Here is a 27,645-nt window from a genome sequence, read left to right on the forward strand (position 1 = left end):
GCCACAAAGGGGAGAGTCAGGGGTGGAATTTCAATTTACCAGGAAGGTAGGCAGGGGAGGCATTTGAAGGCAAGGATGCCTTCCTGGTGCTTGTCTATAAGCAACCATCGTTTAGCCATGTATGTATTCATGCATCAAACACTTAATAAGTGACTTCTATAAAATCAAGCTCTATGTCAGGCTCTGGAAATAAAGAAAAAAAATCAAGTCCTGATCTTAAGAAACAATCTTTCTAGAGCAGCGGTCGCCAACCGGTGGTCCGTGAGGTCCGAAAGGCTGGCGACCTCTGTTCTAGAGAGAGAGACACATATAAGTAAATATCAAGACAAATGTACACAGTTGTCTCACGCGTGGCCTACCCAGAAAGTACCTTCACGGAGCCCTGTTCCAAGTGCTTAAAGCACCAAGCACACTGCCAAGCACACAGCTGATGCTCAGCAAGCACCCATGAATAACTGATGGACAGGGCATAATACAAACAGAAGCAGAGATGTTTCAAGGAGCTGGCCAGCAGAGAGGTTAGGCAGTGCAAGCCCACGCCCCACAGACCTGGGTTATGACGGAAACTTTCTGAGACGACAACTGGAGGATGGGAGGTGTTTGGGGCACTAAGCTAGTCTAATGGCAGGTGGGGAATGGCGGCAGGCACGGTGGGTCTGTGAACTCAGACAGAAAAACAGAGACAGACAAGGGCCTTGACCCCAGGGTCCACCATCCGGACATGGAGCGTGGGAGACACTGAATTAAAATGCCCGGTGAGCCCTACTGGTGTGGCTCAGTGGTTGAGCACCGACCTATGAACCAGGAGGTCATGGTTTGATTCCCAGTCAGGGCACATCCCCGGGTTGTGGACTCAATCTCCAGTGTGGGGCTTGCAGGAATCATCAGATAGATGATTCTCTCTCATCTTTGATGTTTCTAGCTCTCTCTCCCTCTCCCTTCCTCTCTGAAATCAATAAAAATATATATATATATTTAAATACCCAGTGAGATTTCCTCCTCTCCATACACCAAGAAGCGCAATCTCAGGGCCTGGAGGGAAGGGGTTCCCCTTTTCGATGGGCCCAGCATAACTAGAGAAGAGTCGGCGCACTGACCTGCTTCGTCCCCCACAAGGACTCCATACTCGCAGGCCGCCCCAAACGTGTACGGCTTGCAGTGGCACTGGCACGTGGTGCCCTCCACCGCGGCGAGGCCCCCGTTCTGGCAGGGCCGGCAGTGGCAGGGGTCGGTCTCATCCAGGTATTCCTCAAGGGCCCGTCTCAGGTAGAGTCTCTTCACCGCGGCACAGGGGACCTCCTTCACCAGCTCATACAAGGGTGTAAGCTGCACAGGGAAAGACATCCCAGGCAGAAGCCAGGGTTTTAGGCAACAGTATTTTTTTTTTTTTTTGACAGTTAAGCTCAAACCCCATGGAAACACTTATGGTAATTCCAATCATTGCTTGTTCAAATAAAAAGAGAAAATAATTCACTTTCCTTGCAAGAGAAATCTAGGAAATATTAGACCAGCTAGAGAAGGAATATTTTTTGTACCTTGTGTGCAGGGATAAAATTCTTAAAACCAAGGAGACATCTATTTTCTGGTTATTGAAAGGTTGTTTTGAAGATAACACATTTTCACCCCCGCAGAGGACAGAGGAAAAGGGGGTGCACTTATGTTACAGGAAGAGCACATGCAATTCAAGTTAAATGTCCTGCTGCAGAGAGGAGGCCATCACTCTTTCTCCCTGAAGAAATTTAAAATAGGTTTGCATTGTTACTCTGTGTTGAATATATCCAATGCTTCGAGACCACAGGGGTGCTGATAAGTCTTAACCATCTGCTCGCTCAGGAATAAGAAGGCTCTGATTTGTAGAATCAGGGTAACTACCGTCACCATGGCTGATTCCAGGCTACCTCCATGATGTCACAGAGCACAGAACTGGGAAGAGATGCATGTCACTGGCTTTGGAGAGAGTCCATACAATCTACATGCAGCGCACGACTAAGATTGACGCCGAGAATCGGTCACATTTCCCCCATCTCTGCCCAAGCTCTTCGGAACTGGATGGCATCATATGGCCGTATAGCTGGAACATGCCTCTACTCTCTCTGTTCCTGCCCTGTGCGGCTAATAAATTAGCACAGCTAACTGTGACAGCTACCGTCCTATTGGAAACGTGCAGAGTTGAGAATGAAAAAGAATCTCTGTTCTTTCCTAATCAACTATTCAGGATTTTTGACGATTTGTATGGGACACTGACAATGAAAATAGGCCACGTTGACTCTTAATGAGTGGCACGTCAAGATGAGAGTTCCTGGGGAAACTTCCCCCTCCCCCATCACGCTTATTAGGAGGCAAGTGGGTACAGCATGGTGTTGGGGGGCAACCTGAGAAGCGATTGTAGTTTTTGAGTGTATAACGTGTCCAGGTTTCTCAATCTCTGAAGGTCAATTTCACCTGGACATTGCTTGACTCCCATGGCAGGGAACAGCTCATAGAATCAATTCTGCTATAGCATTTGTTTTGAAAATATGAATTTGTTCTGTTAAGATGGTCATAGTGAGGAATAATATAAGCATACCACACACGTTTTGCTTTTTGCTTACGTACCGTTTTGTCCACAAGAAACACGAGGTGAGCACGGAAAACTGGACATGACTGAACCAAACCACACAGGAATACATAAAACGCACAAACACACGCCTCAAACATCCACCCAGTTCACCGCCTACGTGGCACACTACGCCCCTCCACATCCCGTGGCACAGCTGGCTGTCACTTCTGATTGTTCTCTTTCCACTTTACAACAGTTCACAAGCTGTAACTGCTCCGTCACCAGCCACATTTTCCTAGGTAATGCGCCACATTCATTACAGTAAATGCATTTCTTAACAATTGAACATGTATAAAACTGTGCTACTGGCTTTTCTTTTGTTTTGTTTTTTATTTTTGGTGTCTATTTTTTTAAAAAATGAATGTCACAGATTAAATTTTTAGTGTTGTATCCCTAACCCCATTTCCCCCCATAAACCCTGTAGTCTTTTTATTGTGCAATTTTGCCTAGCTCCCTGATTTTTAGACACATTGGTTGCATTATAAAAGAACTGACTGTATCAATAAAACATCCTAAACCTCCACCAGCCCAAACAGTTTTGGTCTTAATTTACACGCCTCCGGGCGCTTACAGGCCATGACCACAGGGAGAAGGTGATCTGACAAATATAATGACCCTGAATGCCTTCCTCTTGCGAGAATCTATAGCTCCTCTGAATGAGGGGACAAGAAAACAATCCAATTTAGGGCAAAAGTTTAAAATACAAATTTTTTCATTAATTTCTCTTGGGATTGACAAGATATTTTACTGTTACAACTGAAATATGGACAAGATAACAAACCTTCTGTTTCTTATGATTAGGTATGCATTCCTTTCCTCATACAGAACATAAACTGAACTTCAGAAACTGCTAACCACAGCCTTCCCTGTTTAACCAGCTTGATTTAATCTCACTTTCCCAGTGCAAAGCAACAGGACCGCCTTCTGCTGCATGTAAGCAGGGCATCACGCACCTTCTGCTTTATGACCGTGGGAAGATCGGGCACGGAGCCCGCCCAGGAGGAATATCGCTTCTGGTTCCCAGCAGGATTGTCCAGCTCCAGGAAACTAAGGCCAGACACCAAGCCTGGGCGGCCCCCTCTGACAAATGGGTCCCCGCGCAACACGTTGCTCTGAGTTCCTGCACAAGGAGAAATCAAATGAAGGAAGTCAGGATCCACAAATGAAAACGAGAACCTAAGCGTGAAACATCCATCAAGTATGAAAACAACCCATCCAACTGTATGACATTCTGGAAAAGGCAAAACCATGGAAACAGTAAAAAAATAAAATAAGTGGTTGCCAGGGGTGGGCAGTGGGAGGGAGGGATAGGTGGAGCACAGAGGGGTTTTAGGGCAGTGACGTTATTATCTAGGACACTAGTGGTGGATACATGTCATTATACATTTGTTCAAAGCCATAGAAGGTACTACAGCAGGAATGAACCCTCCGGTGAACTGTGGACTTTGAGTGATGATAGTGTGTCAATGTAGGTTCATCCGTTATGACCAATGTCCCTTGTGGGACACTTGCTAAAATGTCAAAGGACTTTGGCGACCAAGAATTAACCAAAGAGAGAGGGTTGGAGGTGAACCTTGTAGGGCATACTGCCGCCTTCTCCTTTACCTGAAGCCCATTTTAAAGCATTTTCCAGCTCCTTGCATTTGCTTGAAGAATATTGAACAAACACAAAGTTGGCACTTGAGGATGAACATGCCTTCATACTTATTGATGAAACACCTGTTGGGAAAAATTAAAAGGTGCTGAGTTTCTGTATTTGTTGAAGACCTTTGAGACGTAGCCAGGTATGATGAGAGTGAGGACCAGAGGATGTTTCCGACTACTGAGACCGTCTAATCAAGAGTGACATGATACGGACATTTCCAAGTGCTCTACAAGAGTGAATGAAGGGTCAAAAGGGGGATATTTGACTTATGTTTGATATTAAACAAAGGAACAGATACTACACTTACTTTCAAATGGTTGAGCCAATATTGGCTCCTGTTCACTTTGACCAGAGAGAGAATGAGGTGCTGGTGATTTCTACATGAAACAGCAGACAGAGCAGAAGTTAAATACCCCAAAGAGTGATATGTTTCACCCATCCATAGTCAGCTTTTCAGGCATAAAGCAAATAGACTAAAGTAGACTGCCATGGCCTCCAGCCATCTACCGGAGACCCCAAAAGCTGGGTTCTGGTTCTTCAGCAATTAATTCTTAAAACCCTAGTTCTACAACCTCTGTCTCTCCATCTTTAACATCGCTAGTTTCTAACATGTCCTTCCCCTGACTCAGAACCTTAGTATGTGAAAATTACCACTCATTATCCAATGCCTTTATTTTTTAAAAATGAGGATCTATAATAAAGTGTGGAAAGATACTTTTCTTATATAATTTTATTAATCATAATAACCTCAATATTTCTTAAAGAACAATTGGGGGCATATACAGGGTGGGGCAAAAGTAAGGTTACAGTTGTTTACATGGAAAATAATACAATAATAAATAATAATATAAGAATAAACTCTGTTTTATGTACTCACAACTGTAAACCTACTTTTGCCCCCACCCTGTATCATATCCCAGGAGAGTTTACTCAAAAGAATACTTTTACCAACTTGAAAAGCTTTAAAAAAAATTCTCTTCATTTCTTTTAAGTGCTGAAAAAAAAATAAAGGCAGTAAACCTGATTTTAGATCAAGTCACTTTCTAGATTAATTTTCCAAGGAAATATTGTCTCTGTCACTGCTACAAAAACCTGTGCTTGTGCAATTTATTTCCAACCTGTGAAATCAGGAAAGTTGAAATATTATTTAAATGTTATTTGGTAAAAATCAAGCCCAAAGGAAAAAAACAGGCAATGGAAACAGAAAAATATGGCAGTTCCCCCACAAGAGAAACTACAAGACCTCCTCTGAACTCATGAAGAAGTCTTATCCTCACTCACTCTGAAACTTATCATGGAAGCAACTGCTGTAAGTCTGGGAAACTACCTTGCATTCTCTCTAGTAAAAATATAATGAGCCAATCGGGGACATTTCCACATGATTTCCTAATGATGGGTATTTCAAGTAGACACCTGACCTGAATCCTGCAGTATCAAATTTTAAACCTATTGTTCTAGTTTTACCATCATATTTAGTAGCAGCTATTTATTAATTATTTCTTGTTATAGAATAGTAAACGAACAGTGCTGCCTAACATTTTTAAAATGCTGCTTTAATGAAATATTTAAACATTTTTTTTTAAGAAAAGGAGTCCTACTCTCCTCCAAGGTTGTAAGGGGATTGATAAGAAGCATCCTGAGGAGATGACTTGGAATGAAGAAGGAGGTGTGGGCATCAGCTTAAGGGCAAAGTTGTGAAGGGACAGGTTTTCCTGGGAACATTAGTAAACCAAGGCCAAAAGGTCTCTGAGAGGAAGAGTGGATACTAAGACACCACTCTCTCCCTTCCCACACTGGGGCAGCTGGTGAGGATCTACAAAATGCGAACTCAGTGGCGTGCTCTGATTCTAGCAAAAACAAGGCATTCCTATCAGACATGTAGCAGAAGGAAAAAACTGAGCTGGCTCTAGAGCCAGTTGGACATTCTTATGACCTATATATGTACTCTTCCATAGGTCTCCATTTCTCAGTCTGTGGGACAAGAATTAGAATAGCTGTCTCACTGGGTAACAGTGAGGGTCATTGCTAAAACATGTAACTTGGCCCAGCCAGCGTGGCTCAGTGGTTGAGCATTGACCTATGAACCAGGAGGTCATGGTTCAATTCCTGGTCAGGGCACATGCCTGGTTGCAGGCTGGCTCCCCAGTGTGGGGCATGCAGGAGGCAGCCGATCAATGATTCTCTCTCATCATTGATGTTTCTATCGCTCTCCCTCTCCCTTCCTCTCTGAAATCAATAGAAATATATTTTAAAAAACCAACCAAAAAATTCCACATTTAAAAAAATCTAAAACAAAACGCATTGATTTCTGCAATAATGGTCAATTCCTCATTAGCTTCCCCTGAGGAATAATATTTAATCTGAGAAATGGGAAAGGTTGAAAGGTGTTCTAAAAACCCACTCAACACCCTATCTAGATAACCAATGATGATAATGGATTAACTCACATTTCAGGGCACCAAAAGAGTAGGCAGGCTTTTCTTAAAGCCTGTAAGATTTTGAGTAAAATGTAATGGATTCTTGCCATTTGGGATGCCTTTGTAATTTAGTTTCTATTTGTCCTATTTTAGAGCTTTAAAGTTTAACTCCATGTTATTCCCCATTAAAATCCCCGCAATGCTTTTACATAAAATTTTAAAAAATACTCTTACCACTTTGTTTCATTTTTTCTGTGTCCACATAAAAGAGAACTTTGTACTCTCCTCCTAAGGATCCAGACTGCAGAAAATGTGTCCCATACTTTTCGATTAATTGTCGGTAGGCGCTGTAGTCGTACAGAGAGGGGAGGTAGGAGAGTTCCCTCCAGAACGGCTCAGCGAGTTGTAAAAATTCCGGATTGTTATTGATGAACTGAGCCACTTCCACAGTGTTCTGAAGAACCAGCAATTGATAACTCTATGGGAAGAGGAAACAGGAAAAGGAGTTTTAGGTGGAAGATAAAAAGGTAATGGTGATAGTTCCTGTCCAATGTCTCCCTCAACTGCCTCTTTCTCAGCTGCCACCTTCAACCCAGTCTATATAAATTTTAATTCTGCTGCATGACAAGGTCTGTTCTGGGCCCACTCATTTGAAGCAATCCAAGGAATTTTTGGAATCCCAAGTAGGAACAATATCTGAGGGATGTCATGGTAACTTCTTTTATACATGACCTTTAAAACCCCTGACCAAGTTGTTAATGTGGTTTGTCAACTACAAAAAGAGAACCAACTTCATTAAATGCTAGATAATCTCACAAATAAGTATATAAAATAATGTGTCCTTAGGCTCCACATCGTTGGGTGGCCATATAATGATCTCCCATATTGAAGCATTTATAAGTTAAGCCACTTCATAATGAGGTCTTTTAACTACTTCTTAAGCATCTTTTGACGATGTTCAAGAACGATCTATCTTATACCAAATCCTCACTTGTGTGAACAATATGGATATGGCCAATGTTTCTATAGCTCATATTTCCACAGTTTCTTAGTCATAAAACCAATAAAATACACTTTTATAACTCTCTTGTGTGATTTATTAATCAAGTTACTTACTTTAAGAATGAGATAACATATGCAGATTATAAATGATGATCAGCCTGAAATTTTTTTCAGCAATAAGTGTGTATCAAGTAGTACAATTCATGTCAACTGTTTAGATTGCCTGAGATGAAAGTTTTAGCATTTCAAAACAACAAAGTATCTTAAGTCTTTTAACTTCCTTATGTGAAAATTTTGGCATCTCAAAAGTAATAAAGTATTTTAAATCTGTTCTATCATTAGCATTTAGGGAGTTTATATCAATTGGATTTTTAAAGTTAAAACACTTAAAATAGTACTATCAGTAATCATGGATGAGAAATTTAGGAAAGTTTTAACTAGAAGATTTGGAGGTAAGCTTTTTTTTTAGATTTTTAAATAAGTACAAATACTTTAATGAAAAAATGAAAGTATAAATAAATATACCAAAGAGAATTAACAAGAGGAGATCATACCCTTTAAAGAAATATATTTTCTTTTGAGGAAGATACTATTGCCTTATTTAAAAAATGAAAGCTGATCCTTTTGTCAATGTTACAAATAGCTAAACCAGTAAAATATGGAAAAGTTAACTTAATACGTACTAACCTTTTTCTTCTGATTTTGCTGGTAATTTGAATTACTATCGTATGAAGAAGATGATGATGAAAATCCGAAAAAGGAGCGTTTCCTTGTAGATGATGAAGTCACTGTGGAAGTTTGTTTTACATAAGACCAGCTACTGTTGTAAAATTCATAATTAAAGTCATTATTGATTTTCACCTGTAAAGAAAATGAAACATTTTGCTATAACCAAATTAAGACCTTGGACATAATCAAGAACCTTTTATCATAGATCCTTTAATATGGATACTTGCATCCTACAATCTTCTAAAGACAAGGCTCTTTATTGACACAAAACAACTGTGCCTTGCCCTGGACAGTGTGGCTCAGTTGGTTGAGTGTTGTCTTGTGCGCTGAAAGGTCACTGGTTCAATTCCCAGTCAGGGCACATACCAAGGTTGCAGACTCTATCCCAGGGCAGGGTGCATACAGAAGGCAACTGATCAATGTTTCCCTCTCTCTCCCTCTCCCTTCTTCTCTCTCTAAAATCAATAAAAACATATAAAAAATAAACAACAACTATGCTTCTCATTAAGACCAGGCCTGCATGAATATAAAAAATCAAGTTCATTCTGTAATGACTCTTTGTTAAGCCGGAAACATGGTATCAATAATGGCAATCCCAAGCGCTTCTCAAAATACATCTGTGGGATCCCCAGTAGGGGGCGTGTTGAAGGCAGCTGATCAATGATTCTCTCTCATCATTGATGTTTCTGTCTCTCCCTCTCCCTTCCTCTCTGAAATCAATAAAAAAATATTTTTAAAAATATATATATCTGTGTACAAACATCTTCCATTTTCCTTTACAGTCAACATTTAGCTCAGAATTGAGCAAATTAACAAAACTACACTAAAAAAAGAACTACAAAGCATTTGGTTCTTGATATATTTTTTTGTCTAACAGAGAGGAACAGAGATGCAAATAAGTTACATCATGCAATCAAATTACTTGGATTTTGTTTTGGAACTTTCTATGTGATTCCATAGTATATTTAACTTTCCAATTCTGTACAGTTTATGCGAGTAAGCCTCTTAGCTCTTTAGTTCAGCCATCTCCTTACTCCTTAGTTCAGCCATCTACTCTACACATAACTAACTGCAAGAATCATCTTTTTTCAATGCACTATGATCTTCTTAAATTTTCCTTAATTACATAAGAAACAGTTGGGAACAGCAATAAAAATGCCACCTACATCAGCATGAATGAAATTCAAAACCATAATTTTGAGTAAAAAAGACAATCCATGCAAGAACATATACCATATGCACCATTTATATAAAGGGCCCAAAACAGTCAAAATGAAACTACAAATTTTTATTTGGAGACAAAGATATAGTGAATATACATAATCAGAAAGACAAGGAAATGATTAATACACAAGGCGAGATAGTGATGACCTGGGGAGTTGGGGAGAGGAGGACTGAGCAGAGAGGGGTAAGCGAGAACCTTTAAGTCACTGGTAATCTATTTATTTAGGTGGGTGATGGGCATATATGGGTACTTGCTCTATTAGTTTTTCCCCAACTGCACATATATGTTATTCACACTCTTTTATACATATGAAATCTTTCACAGTTTGAAAATAAAAACATGTTTCTGAGGAAATGATCATACCAGGGCCTTGACTTTTAACACCCATGCTGGGACAAACCAGGTGGTCCTGGGCCCACACAGAGCAGAGGCCAAATGAAAATGAGGCAAAAGGATATTTCAGCTCAAATGACATGTTAAAGTACCCTTCCTTGCTCCATGCTCTAGGGTTACATAAGGGGTATTCTTTTTTTTTAATATATTTATTGATTTTTTTTACAGAGAGGAAGGGAGAGGGAAAGGGATTGAGAGTCAGAAACATCGATGAGAGAGAACATCGATTCAGCTGCCTCTTGCACACCCCCTACTGGGGATGTGCCTGCAACCCAGGTACATGCCCCCCGACCAGAATCGAACCTGGGACCCTTCAGTCCTCAGGCCGACGCTCCATCAGCCGAGCCAAACCAGCTAGGGCCATAAGGGGTATTCTTTATAGATATATTTGTTTGTATTGATTTTAGAGAGAGCGGAAGGGAAAGAGTAGAGAGATAGAAACATCAATAAGAGAGAAACATCAATTAGCTGCCTCTTGCACACCCCATACTGGGGATCGAGCCTGCAACCTGGGCATGTGCCCTGATTGGGAATGGAATCATGACCTCTTGGTTCATAGGTTGACACTCAACCACTGAGCCACCCCAGCCAGGCTGGGTACTCTTTTTAAGTCCATATAAAACATTTATAAGAATTGACCACAGCCCTGACCGATTTGGCCCAATGGATAGAGTGTTGGCCTGCGGACCGAGCGGTCCCGTGTTCAACTCCAGTCAAGGGTATGTACCTTGGTTGCGGGCACATCCCCAGTGGGAGGGGTTCAGGAGGCAGCTGATCAATGTTTCTCTCTCATCAATATTTCTAACTCTCTATCCCTCTCCCTTCCTCTCTGTAAAAAATCAATAAAATATACATTTTTTTAAAAATTGACCACATAGTAGGCACAAGTAAGCTAGCTCTCCGCAAATACTCCCCCAAAACATATATCATGTAAATAATGATTTCTGGCAACAGCTCACAGGTGGGAAATAAGTAAAGCCCATGCAATTCAGTACCTCAAATGTGTAGGAGAGGACATTGGCGCTCAGCCTGTAGTAGTCGGGTTTATCCCCACTGAACACCTTTCTGCACTGGCCGCCGAAACTCTTCGTGTTGATGACTCTGCTCCGGAACTGGCCGGTGAGTGCATTGTAACTGTTGTGGGTGTTTTTTTTAACAGGAAGAGCAGATGGTTAAAAATCAGAAATAGCACTTGCTGGAAACAGCATCATTAGAGAACTCTAGAAATACATTACAGTTAAGTATGTCTTTGAAAGAGAGCTCAGATAAAGAGGACAGAATTCTAGTGCATGCCCTACGTTCTCCAGGCTCCCATGCTTGGTGTGGTAGCTAAAACTAATGTCTGGGAAAAGCCAACTTCTTTCAGCCTAAGCACATGTTTGGGAAATACACGTCCTTGTGTAGCTATGGCAACAGCTGGCTTTGAATTGAATCTACAGATAAAACCAATACCATTACGATTACCTTCGAGGACAGAGAGCACTCTACAAAGAATTTCAACTGATTGCCTCTTAGCATGTTGCCTGGTGTCCTCTTTAGGGTAATTTTATCACTTCTCTATGAATGCATTTTGAAATATCATAGAAAAATCACATCTATCATTCTATAATATTTTAAAGCCTTGAAATCTTAACTTGGGTCTGACCCTTAAAAATTCTTCAGAATTCTTTTTGAAAAGATAAACACAGGATTGTCTCAACTTTACTTGGAAATAAAAGTCCCCAGTTCATCTGATCGATTACTTTTTAGCCTGCATATTCCAATATACTGCTCTCTTGCTCTATCTCTCTCTCTCCCTCTCTCTCTCTCTCCAATAGGGTGACCGACTATGTGGATTTTTCCAGGTCTGTGAGGTTTCCTTGGATGCAAGACTTCCGGTGCTTAAACCACGACAGTCCTGGGACAATTGGTCACTCCATATTTTACTGCACATGTATTTATGGGTATACAGATGGGAATTTTAAAAAATTGTTTCAGGATGTAGCAAAGAGCTCTGAGCCAAAGGCTTGGCTATTAGGTGATTTGCTATTAGACTTACCAAAAAATAATAACAAGACAAAACAAAATGAAGAATTATAACCCACCAATATGCACAGGTGGCTGCCCAGCCCCTTACCCATTTCCAGTAAGTTCAATGTTGGGAGGAGGTTTATCGAGGTCACAGGAACGTCTGCTCTCTGTGTCTTCACATCCATCCTCATCAGCGCCATCTTCATCACAGTCAGAATCCCCGTTGCAAACCAGTGACTTGCTGATGCATTGGCCTGGCCACGAGAAAAGCACCCACACGAAAATAAAGGAGGGCAGAAAGGGAACACCACATGGGATCAAATAGTCTGCCCGCAGCCCCCAGCATTCACTGGCCTTTCAGTGTGAATTTAACATCCATGTCCCAGAAGGACTGGTGATGATGTTGGTGGTCATTTTGCAACACACAGAATTGACTCTGACCTTGGCCAGACACAAAACTGAAAATAAAGCCTGAATTCCGATTCCAGGCTTTCACTCATGAGCATCAAGCAGTTTGTCTGAGTCCTCCAAAGCCAGACCATGCCAACCACTGGGAGGACAGATTGACCTCCTGCCCTTGAACTTTCAGTTTCTTTTCTGGAACCACTGACCAAGATGCCAAGTCCTGCTTTTCTTGGTGACTTAGATGTGTGAGCTTTGAGAGCATGTCAACCGAGCCACAAGGTTACAGCTCAACATTAACACCTACTCTGTTTGAGAGACTCTTCTGGATATGGGGATACAAGTACGAATAAAAATGGTATTTGTTAGGTTTTTAATACATTTTACAATGTCACAGGAAAGATATAAAGACATAGCCGAAACCGGTTTGACTCAGTGGATAGAGCGTCGGACTGCGGACTGAAAGGTCCCAGGTTCGATTCCGGTCAAGGGCATGTACCTGGGTTGCGGGCATATCCCCAGTAGGAGATGTGCAGGAGGCAGCTGATCGATGTTTCTCTCTCATCGATGTTTCTAACTCTCTATCTCTCTCCCTTCCTCTCTGTAAAAAATCAATAAAATATTTATTTAAAAAAAAAAGATATAAAGACATAGATCATTACAATTCGACAACATGATTGTCACAGTAAACATACGTGCAGGGTTCCCAGGATGCACTGGAGGGTACAAATGATCAAACCCCTGCCAACCTCCTCAGCATCCTCTGCAGCCACTCGGCCACCTTCCCATGCCCTAGTCATCCTGGATCACTTCCGTGAATAAAGGCCAGGCTTTCCCTCATCTCCACTGACCTTGCACTTACAGTCCTCTCAGCCTAGAAGGGTTTCCTCTACCGACCACCTGCTTGTCTTCAATAATCAAATGACACATGGTCTCCTTGCAGAAACCATCTCTACCCCACAGGCTGCGATGCACATCCTTCCACTTGTCCTTCCACGCTGTCCGGACGGGATAGCACACACCCGCTATGCTGTCCCTCAAGCCCATGCAGCAAACATTGGTTGAGAGTGTACCAGGCACTCCAGATGCAAAAACTACGTGGGGTACAGGCCCGGGCAAAAGTCGGTTTACAGTTGTTCATATGGAAAATACAATAATTAATAAATAAATAATAATGCAAGAACAAACTCCTTGCTTTGCATACTCATAACTCTAAACCTACTTTTGACCACCCTGCATGTCTTCAAAGAGTTCAGTCTGCCAAGAGACATCCAGGCCAACCAATAGTCCAGATTGCAGATGAACATAGGATTTGTTAATTAGTTCTCTTGGTTAGAGGTTCAGGGAAGGCTTCTCAAAGGAGGTGTCATGTAATTTGGGCTTTGAAAGTACAATAGGAGTTTGACAAGTATTTCTAAAGAACACTTCAAACACAGGGATTATTTATGTACTATTCTGTCCATAAAACTTTAAAAAATATTTTGAGGGAAGAGGCTATGTGTTTTATTTCTAAATCCACAACACTTATCACTATATCTGGGACATAATGAAGAAGAATAAATGCTTGCTGAAGGTTGTTGAATTAATCTGATGCTATAAATGCAACATAGACAATAAATCAAATAATAATGGAAAAACTATGTTTCAAGCACCCATGCATAAGGGTGACTTGTATTGCTCCTTGATTAGCTATTAGAGTTGCTTTTCTTATAAACATAATAATGATTTTGGTAGTAACATTTTTTCCCAGTCCCAGTGCAATGTCAAGAACTATTTTGTGTGTGTTTTCAAAGAGGCAAAGAATCTTCCCACTTTCATGACCATATGCCTCCCTTTACATTTAAAAGAATAATAGCTGAGTGTGATTATCATGCCAATAAAAATGATGCTGATATTTGAGGAAAATTAATTTATAGGTCAGTATAAATTCAGCTAAATTCAACAAATATATACCGAGCAATTTAAACAAATAACATTTGAGTTTACACTCTGCCTATGGAAAACCAGTACCTGAAAAACACCTGAAACGCTGTCCACATCCCTCTTCCGCTGGACATCCTTGTGTAGGTTCACACGCTTGTGTCTGAAAAGCACTTCCGGCACAAGGGTGGCCGCCATACTGTGCATAAACATCAATCATCCGCCTGCGAGTCTAAACAAAGAACAGGTAGTGCTTATCGATAACTCCAGATTCCTTTATCTGAGAAATAAAACCTGAGAAACATTAATACAATTGGAGTAGCAATGTCTGGGAAATGGTCCTGGATCCCACAGAAGTAAAACCTACAAAATCAATGAACCCACAGACCCACTTGTCCTTGAGTCCAGTGACACTTGGGTTATTATTACAGATAATCTACACTAATAAAATACAAAGATGCTAATTGACCGTACCTTCGCTACGCCCACCAGCCAATCAGAGCGACTATATGCAAATTATCCCAACCAAGATGTCGGTTAATTTGCATATACCAGCTGGGAGCGAAGACTGAAAACAACGCGGAAGCGAAGCGCTACAGAAGGGAGCAAAGTAGAGGTGGCGGAGACAGGAACGGAGCCAGGGCGGCGGAGGCGGGAGGCGGGAGGGAAACCAGCTGTGCAGTGGAGCCGGAGGGAAAACAAACCAGCCGCGCGGCAGAGCGGGAGTGAAGCCCACCTCAGCGGGTTCCGCTCCCTTCTCTGCTTCGCTCCAGCCACAGGAAGCCCTATTCTTGCAGGAATCTTCCTGCAACGGGCCTCTAGTATATTATATTTATATATGTGTATGTATATATTTACTCTCAGGAGTGAGTGCTAAAAAATATATTAGAGAATCTTTAAGAAAATAACCTGAAAGAATTAGCTGGGTAAACATGTATGCAAATAGACTGCAATGTAGAAGATTAATGTCTCTTCCAAAGCTTTGTACCAAGAGCTAATTAGAATGGCGACAATGAATTTGGCTGGAGAGAGAGTAATGGTTTTGGGAAGAGGGTTGAGATAAAGGGGAGTTATGGAAAACTTTGGAAAATGGTGGCAATTGATTTGAACTGAATGTTAATCCTTTGTCAGGAAGGCAAGTCAAGGCAAAAAAATCCAGAGAGAAATGTGATCACATAGAAGTCAAATTTACAAAACAGAAGCCTGGCCTGTGTGGCTAAGTGGTTGAGCATTGACCTCTGAACCAGGAGGTCACTGTTAGATTCCCGGTCAGGGCACATGCCGGGATTACAGGTGGGGGGCTTGCAGGAGGCAGCCAATCAATGTTTCTCTTTCATTGATGTGTCTATCTCTCTCTCCCTCTCCCTTCCTCTCTGAAATCAATAAAAAATATATTTTAAACAATTTTACAAAACAGAAGCCTTAGTAGTCCAAAGGTGAAGCTGCATCTACAATAGGATGTTAGGAAACAATCAAAATCCTTGATGTCTAAAATGGAAACTAGCTCAAAAGCAAACCTCTAAGGAAGCAGGGGGGAGGGAGGGGCAGGGGAAAATTTAGAAAATCATCAAGCAAATTGAGAAACAACTAATCATCCTAAAATGCAACAATCAACATGTATCCAATGTTTAAACAAAAAAGAAAGCTCTACGGCCGAAACCGGTTTGGCTCAGTGGATAGAGCGTCAGCCTGTGGACTGAAAGGTCCCGGGTTCGATTCCGGGCAAGGGCGTGTACCTGGGTTGCGGGCATATCCCCAGTGGGAGATGTGCAGGAGGCAGCTGATCGATGTTTCTCTCTCATCGATGTTTCTAACTCTCTGTCTCTCTCCCTTCCTCTCTAAAAAAAAAAATCAATAAAATATATTTTAAAAAAAAAGAAAGAAAGAAAGATCTACAAAGCCCTTTCCCTCCCCAAAGGTGCATCATCAAAGCCTCTTCCTATACTCAGCTCTTCCCCATTAATAAAAATGAGTAAAATTTGACATTCCAGAGCATGTAACCTTGAGCAAAGACCAACAGGGAAAGCCAGATATGTTGAGTCTATTCATCCATCTTAAACTGGTTAGAAGTGGGGATTTCTTGGGACAAAGGGTTACAGGAATGTGATATGAACTCTGAGCAGTTTTACATCAGCCTGGGCCTGGCTCTGGCATTTCTCAGTTGGGAATGGAACTCACTACAGTTTCTTTATTATTATTATTATTGTTATTATTATTATTATATTTTTATTGATTTCAGAGAGAGAGGAAGTGAGAGGGAGAGATAGAAACATCAATGATGGTAGAATCAATGATAAGCTGCCCCCTGAACGCCTGCAACCTGGGCCTGTGCCCTGACCAAGAATCGTGACCTTCTAGTTCATAGGTTGACACTCAACCACTGAGCTACACCAGCTGGGCTCAGTACAGTTTCTTAATAAGTTTTTAGTTTCTTTATTCAATTGATGAAGACACCTCTCATGTGTGGCTGATTAATTTGTCATTCTCTGAAGTTCAAGGCACGGATTGTGTTGTTGTATAAGTGATGTTTTCCCTCCCTGTCTGTCAGGAGGACCTTGATGACTGCCTACGCCCAGCAGTCTCATTCTCACCTGTCAGATTCCGATCTTATGACCCGTTTTTAATTTTCACTTGTCTCTTTCTGGATGAAAATTTTGATTGTATAAGCTAGGATGTATCCATTGCATCATGACCTCCTCTCAACGAGAAAAAATTGCTAATATGAAAAATACCTTCTATCTACTTCTATTTAGTGCTCTTTCTTAACATTTTTTAAATTATAAAAATGTTTTCTGTGGTAGGTGTTTGTCTGATGTTCGCCTTGTTATTCATGTATTTTTTTGCCTATAATCAGAGTTGTCATCTATTATATTTGCCAGAAGCCAAATTCTGCAATTGTGTAAGTTATTTTGTAAATACCACTCACAGAGGTACTAAATAAATGCTTGAAAAAAATGATGATTATGATGATGCTTCAAAATTATGTTCTGCAATATGTTTCTGTTGTTCTAATAACTTAAAAAATAAATTTTAAATACATATTTTTATCCAAACAGCACTACTTCTAAAATGGTTTACAAATATCGAATAATATTGTGCACCTGAAACTATTAGAATGTTACATGTCAATGAAACATTTCAATGAAAAATATTTGAACATTCAAATGTTCAGAAACTTTAAAACAAATATTATAGCCCTGGCTGGTTTGGCTCAATGGATAGAGCATCAGCCTGTGAACTGAAGGGTCCCAGGTTCGATTCCTGTCAAGGGCACATGCCCAGGTTGCAGGCTCGATCCCCAGTAGGGGGCGTGCAGGAGGCAGCTGATCAATGATTCTCTCTCATCATTAATGTTTCTCTCTCTCTCCCTCTCCCTTCTTTTCTAAAATCAATAAAAATATATTTTAAAAATAAAATAAAACAAACATTATATTTTTCAAATTCATCCTAAAGAATTATCAGAAAAGAGGATATATGCCTATGCATAAAAATGTTCATCAAATTTTTATTTATAATAACCAAAAATGTAAATAATCTAAAAATCAAACAATAGGAAAGTAGATAAATAAGTTTAATATATTTATATACAGCTATTAAAATTCATGCTGATATATATGCATAGCCCATGGACATGGACAATAATACGGAGAAGGACTGGGGTGGGGTGGGAGCTGGGTGGAGTGGGACAAGGGGGGGGGGGGAGTGGAGCACATGTGTAATACTCTCAACAAAAAAATTCTTTTTTAATTTATGCTGACAGTATGTTAGGTTAAAATAGTAGAATACAAAACTATGATCTTAATTTTAAAAATCATAAACACGCAGGAAGAAAACAAAAGAAATAACCAATGCTGTTATATTGGTTTCTTCTAAATGGTGGAATTATAAGTAGTGTTTTCTTTATGTATACTTTTCTGTGTTTGTCTCCAATGAGTAATTTATAATAAGAAAAAAAAAAGCATACATTTCTAGAAGGACTCTATAATCTCCAGAGCAGGTCTGGTCTTTTATTTGTATTACTTAAAAATGAAACTTCAGGTGCACTTTCCCTCTGAGGAGCACGCCCGTGCCATTCCCCCACAGGCAGACACGTATCCCCCAACCTCTAAGGGACCCATGAGACTTGCAGCCGGGGAGCAAGGGCGGCAGCAGCTCAAGCCGGGCTAACCCCCTGAACCTCTCTCCAAGGCCCCCTTCCCTTTGGATAGCCACGTCTCCCATACCCTTTTCCTTAAATAAATTCAATTTTCTTTTAAAAAATGGACCTTTAAAACATTGCAAAATGTTTGACTTTTTATGGTCATCCACTACTTGCCAGGCAAAACGAAGCGGTAATTTTGCCACTCGTTAGTGTGTATTTCAAATAAGAAGACAAGTTGAATCCATTAAACTTGAATCGGGTTTTGAATTGTCTACTGACTTCATTTCACGCTCTTCTTGTTTCTCTAGTAGCTCAGGAATTAGCGAGCTGCTTTTCATGGTTAGCCTATGTGTATTTCTGGTAAGATTCAGAAATGATTTAGAAAAGTCCTGTGAGGAAAAGCTAGAATGCAGACATTACTTTATTACAATATTAATTATTAAACAAGTTATACTTCTTTTCCTTTAAAATGACTAATTACGTTTCAAGAAACATAAAAAATAGCATTCAAACGTGAATGCCCTTTTGTCCACGCCTCAGCTATCTCAGCAGATAAGCGGTAAATACAGAGTTTCTACACGGGCCCACCTGAGACTTGGTGCAGCCATTGCATTCCGACCACGGGCCGAAGGAGCCCCACTGGCAATTGACAGGAGAAGAGGCGCTGTCCAGCGGTTCACCAACGCAGGGGGGAAGGTAAGAGAGGGGACACAGAGAACAGTCAAAAACCGTCAAAACTGCTTCACAAATTTACTTCCAAAGAGAAACCAAAAGTATCCCAAAATATATTTTGTAAATCGGTAAAAGGGACCCACCTTTTGAGAGATTAACATTTGTTAAACATCTATCATGTACTGGGCACTATGGAAACACTACAGTTGTAGACATATTCAAAGAGATAGGTCACTAACCATTGACAAAGGGGAAGACAAAGACACAGATGCACCAACAAGTGATCACAGTACGATAATACAACCGTAACCCGTGATGCCATAAATCCAATCTAAAAGATTTCACAATAGGGATGTGCACAGGATGCTGTTATGGAAATAGAGATAGGGAGGTGGTCAGAGTTCGGAGGGATAAGTGAGAACACCTGGGAGGAAGGTACTGTAGCCTTCGGAAGGATTCTGAGTGACACATGAAAAAGTTACTCAAAAACTCTTGAACCCGGGAGACCAGGAGTTCTAGAAAGAGCCTGGGAGAGTGGGATACTGAAAACGAGCAAGGGCTAAATGGACAGGAATTCACTTTTAAATGCTCCCTGTTCGTTTAGGTCCCTTCTTAAGCCCACACCCATAGAGGGGAAATCCGAGCCTAAACAAGTGCACTCAGAATATGTGGAAATGGACGGCCCTGGTGAGGTTAAAACGGCCCCGGTGAGGTCGGGACGGCCCCGGTGAGGTTGAAACGGCCCCGGTTAGGCTGAGACGGCCCCAGTGAGGTTGGGACAGATAATGGGGACCAGTATAGACTGATGAACAGGGGTAGATGCAGAGGCAGAGCAACATTGACCAGACTGTCAAACTACTGTGGGAAGCCTGGGGAGGGTTTGGGGGGGAGGGATTAAGAGATCAACCAAAGGACTTATATGTATGCATATATGATTAACAAATGGACACAAGACACCAGGGGGGTAGGGGCCGGGGAAATTCAAGGGGGGGGGGGGGGGCGGGGAAGGAGACATATGTAATACTCTTTGTAATACTTTAAGAAATAAAAATTATAAAAAAGAAATATGTGGAAATGGGGAGTTGGCGCTCACTCCATGCTTAACTCCAGCTGCGTGGAGGTCACGTGGCTCAGCCCTCAGACATTCCCCTCGCACACCCGCAAAGGGTGAAGGAATGGAGACTCCCGATTTCTGGAGTGTGAGCACATTTCTAGCCTTGGACACATCTGCGGGAGACCTGTGCTCCTCCTCGGGCCCTGGGTGACCTTGACAGTCAGGAGCCGGGGCTGCCCTCTGTGTGTCTCGGGTGCTTTGATGGAGCCAACCTGGCTAACCTGTGGTCTTGACGTGGCGCCAAGGGTCCCAATGCCTTAGAATTACTGACCCTCAAACAATGTGAACTTGCTATGTTCCTATCTGGGGGCCCAGGGACAGGCTCGGCCTCCCCCAAGCGCGAGGCTTAGGGAGGGCAGCGCGCTGGGCCTCGCCTCCTCTGGGCTCCCGCTGCGCCCTGTCCAGGCCTCTGGCAGAGGGAGCCCCGAGCATGTGTGTATGGAAACCAACTGCTTCCAGTTCCCAACCACGCAGCCGGAGCGCAGTGCTGCCCGGCCCCCAGTCACCAGCACGGCGCCTGGCACATACTCTGATAGTTTCCTAGCGTGAACTGACCTGGCCCCGTCCTGCCAAACTGACCGCGAAAGCAAAACAAGGCCGTGGGTAAATGAGCCCGCCGTTCTCCAGGCCTGGAGAGCCACTAAAGCTACGTCTGCAAAGACTCTCGACCTTTAAAATCCAAAGGATGTTCTGCAACGCCTACATTTAAAGATCAAATTCTGCCCTGGACTGTGTAAGGCAGCTGCAAATCTCTGAAAGGGGGTAAAACCACAGCTGGGACAGGCAGAAAACTTTGAGGTATTTTTCATCCGCAGGCTTCTTCCTTGCAGCAAATAAAATAAGAATAAAACAAGCTTTGGCTATCATTGCCTTTTTTCAAGATGTGGAAAGATACAGCATTGAAGAGATAAACATGCTCAGGCTGCACTAAAACATTTCCTAAAAACAAAACAAAAAACAATATTAATTATTTCCACACACAATCCAAACAATTCTCACCTTGTAAAAACTGGGAGCTCTGCTATAAATCCCACCAAGATGAAGAAACTTATAGCCTGGAGGGAAATAAAAGCATTATTTTCGTTTGCATTTCTTAAATGAGATGAAAACCAATTCATTTGTACAAGTCAAGATTTGTGATTTAGGAATATAAAGTGAAAGGACCAGGGAGAAGGCTTGGTGACTCTACTTGTCTTTTAAGTTTCCATTTGAAATAAGAGTCGAATATAATTCTGTTAAGCTCACCTCCTACTGTTCATTTGTGTGTGTTTGTATTTTTATTTATTTCAGAGAGAAAGGGAAAGAGAGAGAGAGATAAAAGCATCAATGATGAGAGAGAATCATTGATTGATTGCCTCCTGCACACCCGCCCCCGGCTGGGAATAGAACCGGGACCTCCTGGCTCGTAGGTTGATGCTCAACCACTGGGCCACACCGGCTGGGCCTACTCTTCATTTCTGTAAAAACAACTAGGGGATGGGCGATGTCATGAACAAATAAATAATGCTCACTGGAGTTAAATTGTCCCACGCATTTCTGTAAGGTCCCATCATCTTTTAGTTCCTTTCTCCACTGTCCTCTCTAAGTTCTGCACCCATAAGGACACCCAGAGAGGAAAGGCCTGGAAGAAAGAGCAGAGCCGAGAGAGGAGGAGTTAAAAGGGAAATAAGCTTCATAAATGAAGACTCAGAGGTTGAGACATGTCCCTGGCTAGGGAGGCGGTGATGTGCATCACACTCCTTAGTTCTGTGGGTGGCTCCTGTGGTCTCTGAAGAGCCTCAGAGGCCTTTGACCCCTCCTTACCTGCAACACCAGCCAGGTGTGGGGGGTCTGACAGGTGACAGAATTGTGTGTAGAATGTAATTACGTTTTGTTTGAAAAATCAAATGTGTATTGAAAACCTATGAAGAAGTATAACAGGATAAAAGTTTATTTCTGGTTGTAAAATCATAGGTAATTTTTATTATCTTACTTTTACTTTTAAGTATCTTCCTACATTACCTGACAACTGAAGGTGTAGGGCATATAAATCAAATCTTTACTGGAGACACTCGAAGAACATCAAATGCATTCAATTCATAACCCAGAATAAACGTCTTTAAAAGACTTGTATGCATGTATATAAGCATAACCAATGGACATAAGACACTGGGGGGTAGGGGAGGCCAGGGGATTGTCAAGGGCTGGGGGGGAAAAAAGGACACATATGTAATACCCTTTGTAATACTTTAAGCAATAAAAAAAATAAATAAATAAAATAAAAATAAATAAAATCATCCGACCCCTCATGCTAACAGGCCAGTATTCTTCCTCTTCTGCCCCAAACCTCTCTTCTCTCAGTGTTGCTGTGGAGTGGCTTCCCAACCTTTTCTCCAGCCTCTCCTACTCCCCTCCGAGATCCCCTGTCCTCATATTAGTTATCTCCCCTCGGTTATAAAATCCTTCTTGCCTGCCTCTGTCTTTTAAACTTGCACAAATCCTTCAGCCTCTTATTCTGACCAGACAACCAAGGAGCTGTGGGCCACGTGGAAATGAGTAAACAATGGTGGCGAAGCTAGGACGCCTCCTGAGTTTTCAACAGACACATGAAGCATATAATGTAAAGCAACACCTTCGAAAGGTTTTATTTGTTAATTATAAACAACATGTTTCTCTTTCCTTTCTCAACACGTCTCTCAGCTCCCATTTTTCCTGCCCGGGGGAAAGCCTATATCAGAGCTGTGTTAGTCACTCCCAGGCATTAGCAAATTTTCAGAAAATAAAATTCTGGAACAAGTTAACAATCAAATTTCAATTTATCATCTGATTTCAAATGTCTCTCGTGCTCCCAGTTCCTGGATGCTCACGACCGGGGAGGGGTGCTCTCCGGCTTCTCTCCCACTTCCCTCCCCGGAGCTGTCTCTTATCTTCTTCCAAGTCAGAGCAGCAGGAGTGAAAGAGGAAAGAGCCAAAAGGGACATTTTTTTAAAATTATTATTAAATGTATTGGGGTGCCCTAGCCAGATTGGCTCAGTGGATAGAGTGTTGGCCTGAGGACTGAAGGGTCCCAGGTTTGATTCCACTCAAGGGCACATGTCTGGGTTGTGGGCTCTCTCCCCCAGTGCGGGGCGTGCAGGACGCAAAGATTGATGGTTCTCTCTCATCACTGATGTTTCTATCTCTCTCCCCCTTTCCCTTCCTCTCTGAAATCAATAAAAATATATTTTTAAAGATGTATGGGGGTGACATTGCTTGACTCCTTCAGCAGGACTCTGGTGATGGTAAATCGGAGCGTGTTGGATGATTGATGCCAATTCTTTATCTTTCACAGATTTTCTGTGGTTCTTTGGATGCCCCCCACCCACTCATTGGGAATCTACAACTACTCTTCTCTTGCACAAATGACTCATCTTTCTGTCTATCACTCCTGACTCTCACCAGAGCCCTACCCATACTGATGCTGTCCGTTTCATCGCTTTATCTGGCAGACAGTCCCTCGGGCAGAGCACCTGACAACACAAAGGCCCAGGTCTAGTTCATGGGATACTGTGGCACATTCTGTTCTCTCAAACCCTGATGTCCGGGTGCAACTGATCCTGCTGTGTCGATCTGTTCTGCTAAAGGCAGGCCAGCCAACCAGCCTATACCCTTAGATATTCTCACATGTGAGAACGGTGTCATTCTCTGTCTCCAAAGGGACACCATCTTGCATACTCCTGAGGATGGAGGTGGCCACGGGACACTGGACAGGTTTAGGGCTTTTCTCTCTGGAATACTGCATTGAATGCCAACATTCCACCATAACCTGTGGGGCACTGAGCGCCTGTTCATGGCCTTTAACTCCCAGCCAAATCAGGCATCATGCACACATCCTTTTTAACACTCTATTATTGCATGCATTTTTTAAAAAAAATTTCAACTACATTTTAGGGATTTTTTTTTTTCACCAGAAGTACCTTTGACACCACCTTCCCCTTGTACAAACTCCTTATTCTAGCCCATGAAGATCTGCTTATTACAAAGCCAGTTTCTGTTCATGAGTCATGCAAGCTGAATCTAATAACCAAAATAATTTCTTAAGAATTTGCTAGTTGGATACCTAAAAAAGAAGCAGCTATCGTATCTTGCCTTTGGAAAAACTATCTTATCAAGGGGGCAAGGTAGAATAATCACAAATTAATAAAGTCACATTAATGACAGAGACAGACAGACATCTGGGTTGACTCTATAAGAGAATTCCTTAGTTGAAAAGATATGGTGTCCCCCTGGGTTTGGCTCAGTGGAGAGCATTAGCCTGTACTGAAGGGTCCTGAGTTCCATTTCTGTCAAAGGCACAGGCCCCACTTGCAGGCTCGATCCCCAGGAGGGGGCGTGCAAGAAGCAGCCAACCAATGATTCTCTCTCATCATTGATGTTTCTATCTTTCTCTCTCTCTTCCTCTCTGAAATTAAAAAAAAAAAAAATACATTTTAAAAAAGAATAACTAGTGTCTTCTGTATCATCTTTCATTAATAAAAAAGAGATATGGTGTCTTCATATTGTGTGATACAGCTAAGCTGAAACTACATTTCCCAGAATTCCTTTCCTTTCTTTCTGAATAAACATTAGTGCTACCTCCTTCTTCTAATATGTTTCAGCTGCAATTTCTTCTGTCTTCCATGCTTCTAATTTCTTCAGGTCTGGTCATTTGTGTTTGTCCATTGAGCCATGAGCCAATTCAGGGTAAAAAAATAAAATATTAATTTCTGTAGAATACTGGGTTCCAATATCCAAAATTTTTTAAATAGGAAATTTAAATGAATCAAATTTAATTCATTGGCATTTCCTAATTAATATCTTGATCAATGAATTTCAAACATAGAACATCATACAAATGAAGAAGTTAGATTTCGAAATCAATTTACTTACATCTGTATTTGCAACATTTCTAACAATATAGAAATGCACAATGGTAAAATAATATGATTGAATACTTTGTAGTCATTAGAAGGATGTTATAGGTTCCAATGACAAAAGAACGTGCTTATGATATAATGAGTAAAAATATTCAGATAGTGTGAGAGCAATTTAATAAAGTATATTTTGTACATATTCCTATAAAAGTCTGAAAAGATTAAAATGTTAATAGTGGTTATCAAAAGGGTGGAGAAATAATAGCTATTATCTTCTTTTTGAACTTATTTTTCCCAAGAAGGTAGTATTGTAATCTGGAAAAGGACATGTTTTTTAAAGGCACAAATACCCACACAGTGTCATTGATAGAAGACAGCTGATACTACCAGATCAGCTCTGGGTGTAGTGAAAACGCAGAGGCCCTGACCTGAGACATCGATGTGCCTGAGGAGCCCATGAGAATCGTACTGTAGATTCCAGACCCCAGGTTCATCTCAGTCCAGGGAAGACAGAGTGAAAGGCTCAACCACAGCCCGATCAGAGGGCAGCCCTTCCTGCTCTGAAATCCTTCTGAAACACTTCAGACCCAAGTTATCTCCCAACCAAGGGATACAGAGAGAACCAAAGAGCTTCTGGGAGCCTCCCTCTGAATTTAGTTCACATGAATGGAGGGGGCGGGGGACGAAAGCATACTCCCCCTTAAATAGCCAGACCTGGGAATCATCTTTGCTGTTGTCTTCATAGCCCAAGTTTTTCTTCTCTGAAACGTATCACAAAAGTATTCCCTTCAGGTTTCATGTAAAAATATGAACATCTACTTTGAAATAGAGAGCCCTGCATGCAATGTTCAGGGAAATAAATTCTCTATTTTCTATCAGCCAATTGAAGGAGAAATGTATATTTATTATCATGGTAGAATAATACCATAATAATCATTGATAGTGGACAAATTTTTAAGTACAAAACAATTATTAAGATGTCTCATTACAAAATAAATAAGGAAATTGGTTGATGGTTAACACAAATATTAGGGTTAGATGGCCCTAAGAAAAGCATCATTATTTTTGAGCTAACAAATGTTCTAATATTTTTTCTTTTTATTGAATTTATTGGGGTGACACTGGTTAAATTTTAAAATAAAAATACAAGACAGGGTAACAAACATTAGATTATATCATAATTCTAATTTTGTAGGGTTACTTGGTGTCCTAGTAATTGTGATTTGTGTTTAATTTGAATTATTTCATTTTGTGCATGAGTCATTCAAGACTCACGTCTTACTCCTCCAACCACATTGGAAACTGAACATAGATTCAATATCACAAATGGACAGCATAGCAACCACAAAGGCCATCTTAGCAGCTGACGGGACTAAGAAATTATTGTTTCAGCATTATTATGTGGAATTTTTAACATTAAATACCAAAATTTTCAATAATAAAATTGTGGTAGCAATTTCAAGTTATTTTTGCATCCCAGAAATATAGTTTATGACAGTGTTTGCTGTCTTTGGTCCTGTCTTTGGTTGAATAGTAACTTTTTTTATCATCTGGCCATTTTTCATTGGGCCAACATGTGTATTTGCTAAACCTTTAGTTTCGTTTCAACTACCTGCACCTTCTAAGTCATAATGCTAACCCCCTAAAGTTCTAAGTCTCTGAACTCTTTTATTTTTATAAAGCTCTTAGGTAAATCAGACCACAGGGTGCCCATTGCTCAGCTCCAAATCAAACACACAAAAATACACTGGAGGGAATTTTTCCTTAAGAAAAAACAATAGTACCAGTGTATTTCTTAGAGGCTTTCTCAGGACTTTCATAAACATTGTCTCCAATTTCGGATTCCCACCCCTGAACCAATACTTTAACTGCAGGATAAGAAAAAGGAATTCACTTTAGCGGAACTGTTAAATATTTAAGTAAGGATTTAAAAATTCACCCTCATCGTCACTATTTCCCATGTCCTCTCCTTATTTGAGTTATTTCCATTAAGCCTTCCTTATCCTCATTTGAGATAGCTGTGTTTACAAAAGTAATGAAATAATTCTCTTACCTCCATGTTGGGGAGCACATTCAGGGCTTAAGAGAAGGTGAAAGCGCCTGGGCAGCTCACCAGCTGAGGAGCCCAGCAGTCTGCATCCTCCTGGCTCTGCCCTGGGGCTCTGCTTGGCTCTCTTATATAGAGGGAGGGCTCCTGAGACTCAGCTCCTACCCCAACCAGATTCTCTAGGGATTGGCCTGCCCCATGACTAGTCTGTGTCTTCAAGCCAGATGCATCTTATCAATCCACACAGCCAACTGGGACTGTTTGGAAGTGTAGCTATGAAGAAACATCTATAAATCAAGAAAGGCAGAGAATGTTCTCAGTTCAATGTTTAAGTGATTTTCAACCACAGAAGGCTGTGTAAGATAAGGAATAAGCCTTCATCCTGTCTCAATCTATTAAACCAGCTATTTTCTTTTTTTTTAAATGTATTTTTATTGTTGATAGTATTACAAATATCT

General features: G+C 41.2%; 1 protein-coding gene across 1 annotated transcript in view; it reads right to left on the bottom strand.

Moving 5' to 3' along the window:
- Positions 1–27,316, bottom strand: part of C7 (complement C7) — a 48,771-nt gene extending 21,455 nt beyond the window's left edge. The window contains exons 1-11 of the mRNA XM_059694867.1: positions 27,194–27,316; positions 21,269–21,324; positions 19,072–19,147; positions 14,433–14,574; positions 12,127–12,274; positions 11,006–11,144; positions 8,351–8,524; positions 6,896–7,139; positions 4,205–4,318; positions 3,553–3,719; positions 1,098–1,326 (exon numbers count right to left, since the gene is read on the bottom strand). Coding sequence (XP_059550850.1) covers positions 1,098–1,326; positions 3,553–3,719; positions 4,205–4,318; positions 6,896–7,139; positions 8,351–8,524; positions 11,006–11,144; positions 12,127–12,274; positions 14,433–14,574; positions 19,072–19,147; positions 21,269–21,324; positions 27,194–27,199 — 1,495 coding nt within the window. The 5' untranslated portion in view covers positions 27,200–27,316. The remainder of the gene's footprint in view (positions 1–1,097; positions 1,327–3,552; positions 3,720–4,204; positions 4,319–6,895; positions 7,140–8,350; positions 8,525–11,005; positions 11,145–12,126; positions 12,275–14,432; positions 14,575–19,071; positions 19,148–21,268; positions 21,325–27,193) is intronic.
- Between the last annotated feature and the right edge of the window lie 329 nt (positions 27,317–27,645).

The sequence above is a fragment of the Myotis daubentonii genome, chromosome 4 (genome assembly GCF_963259705.1).
Source record: "Myotis daubentonii chromosome 4, mMyoDau2.1, whole genome shotgun sequence".
In the NCBI taxonomy this organism is placed as follows: domain Eukaryota; kingdom Metazoa; phylum Chordata; class Mammalia; order Chiroptera; family Vespertilionidae; genus Myotis; species Myotis daubentonii.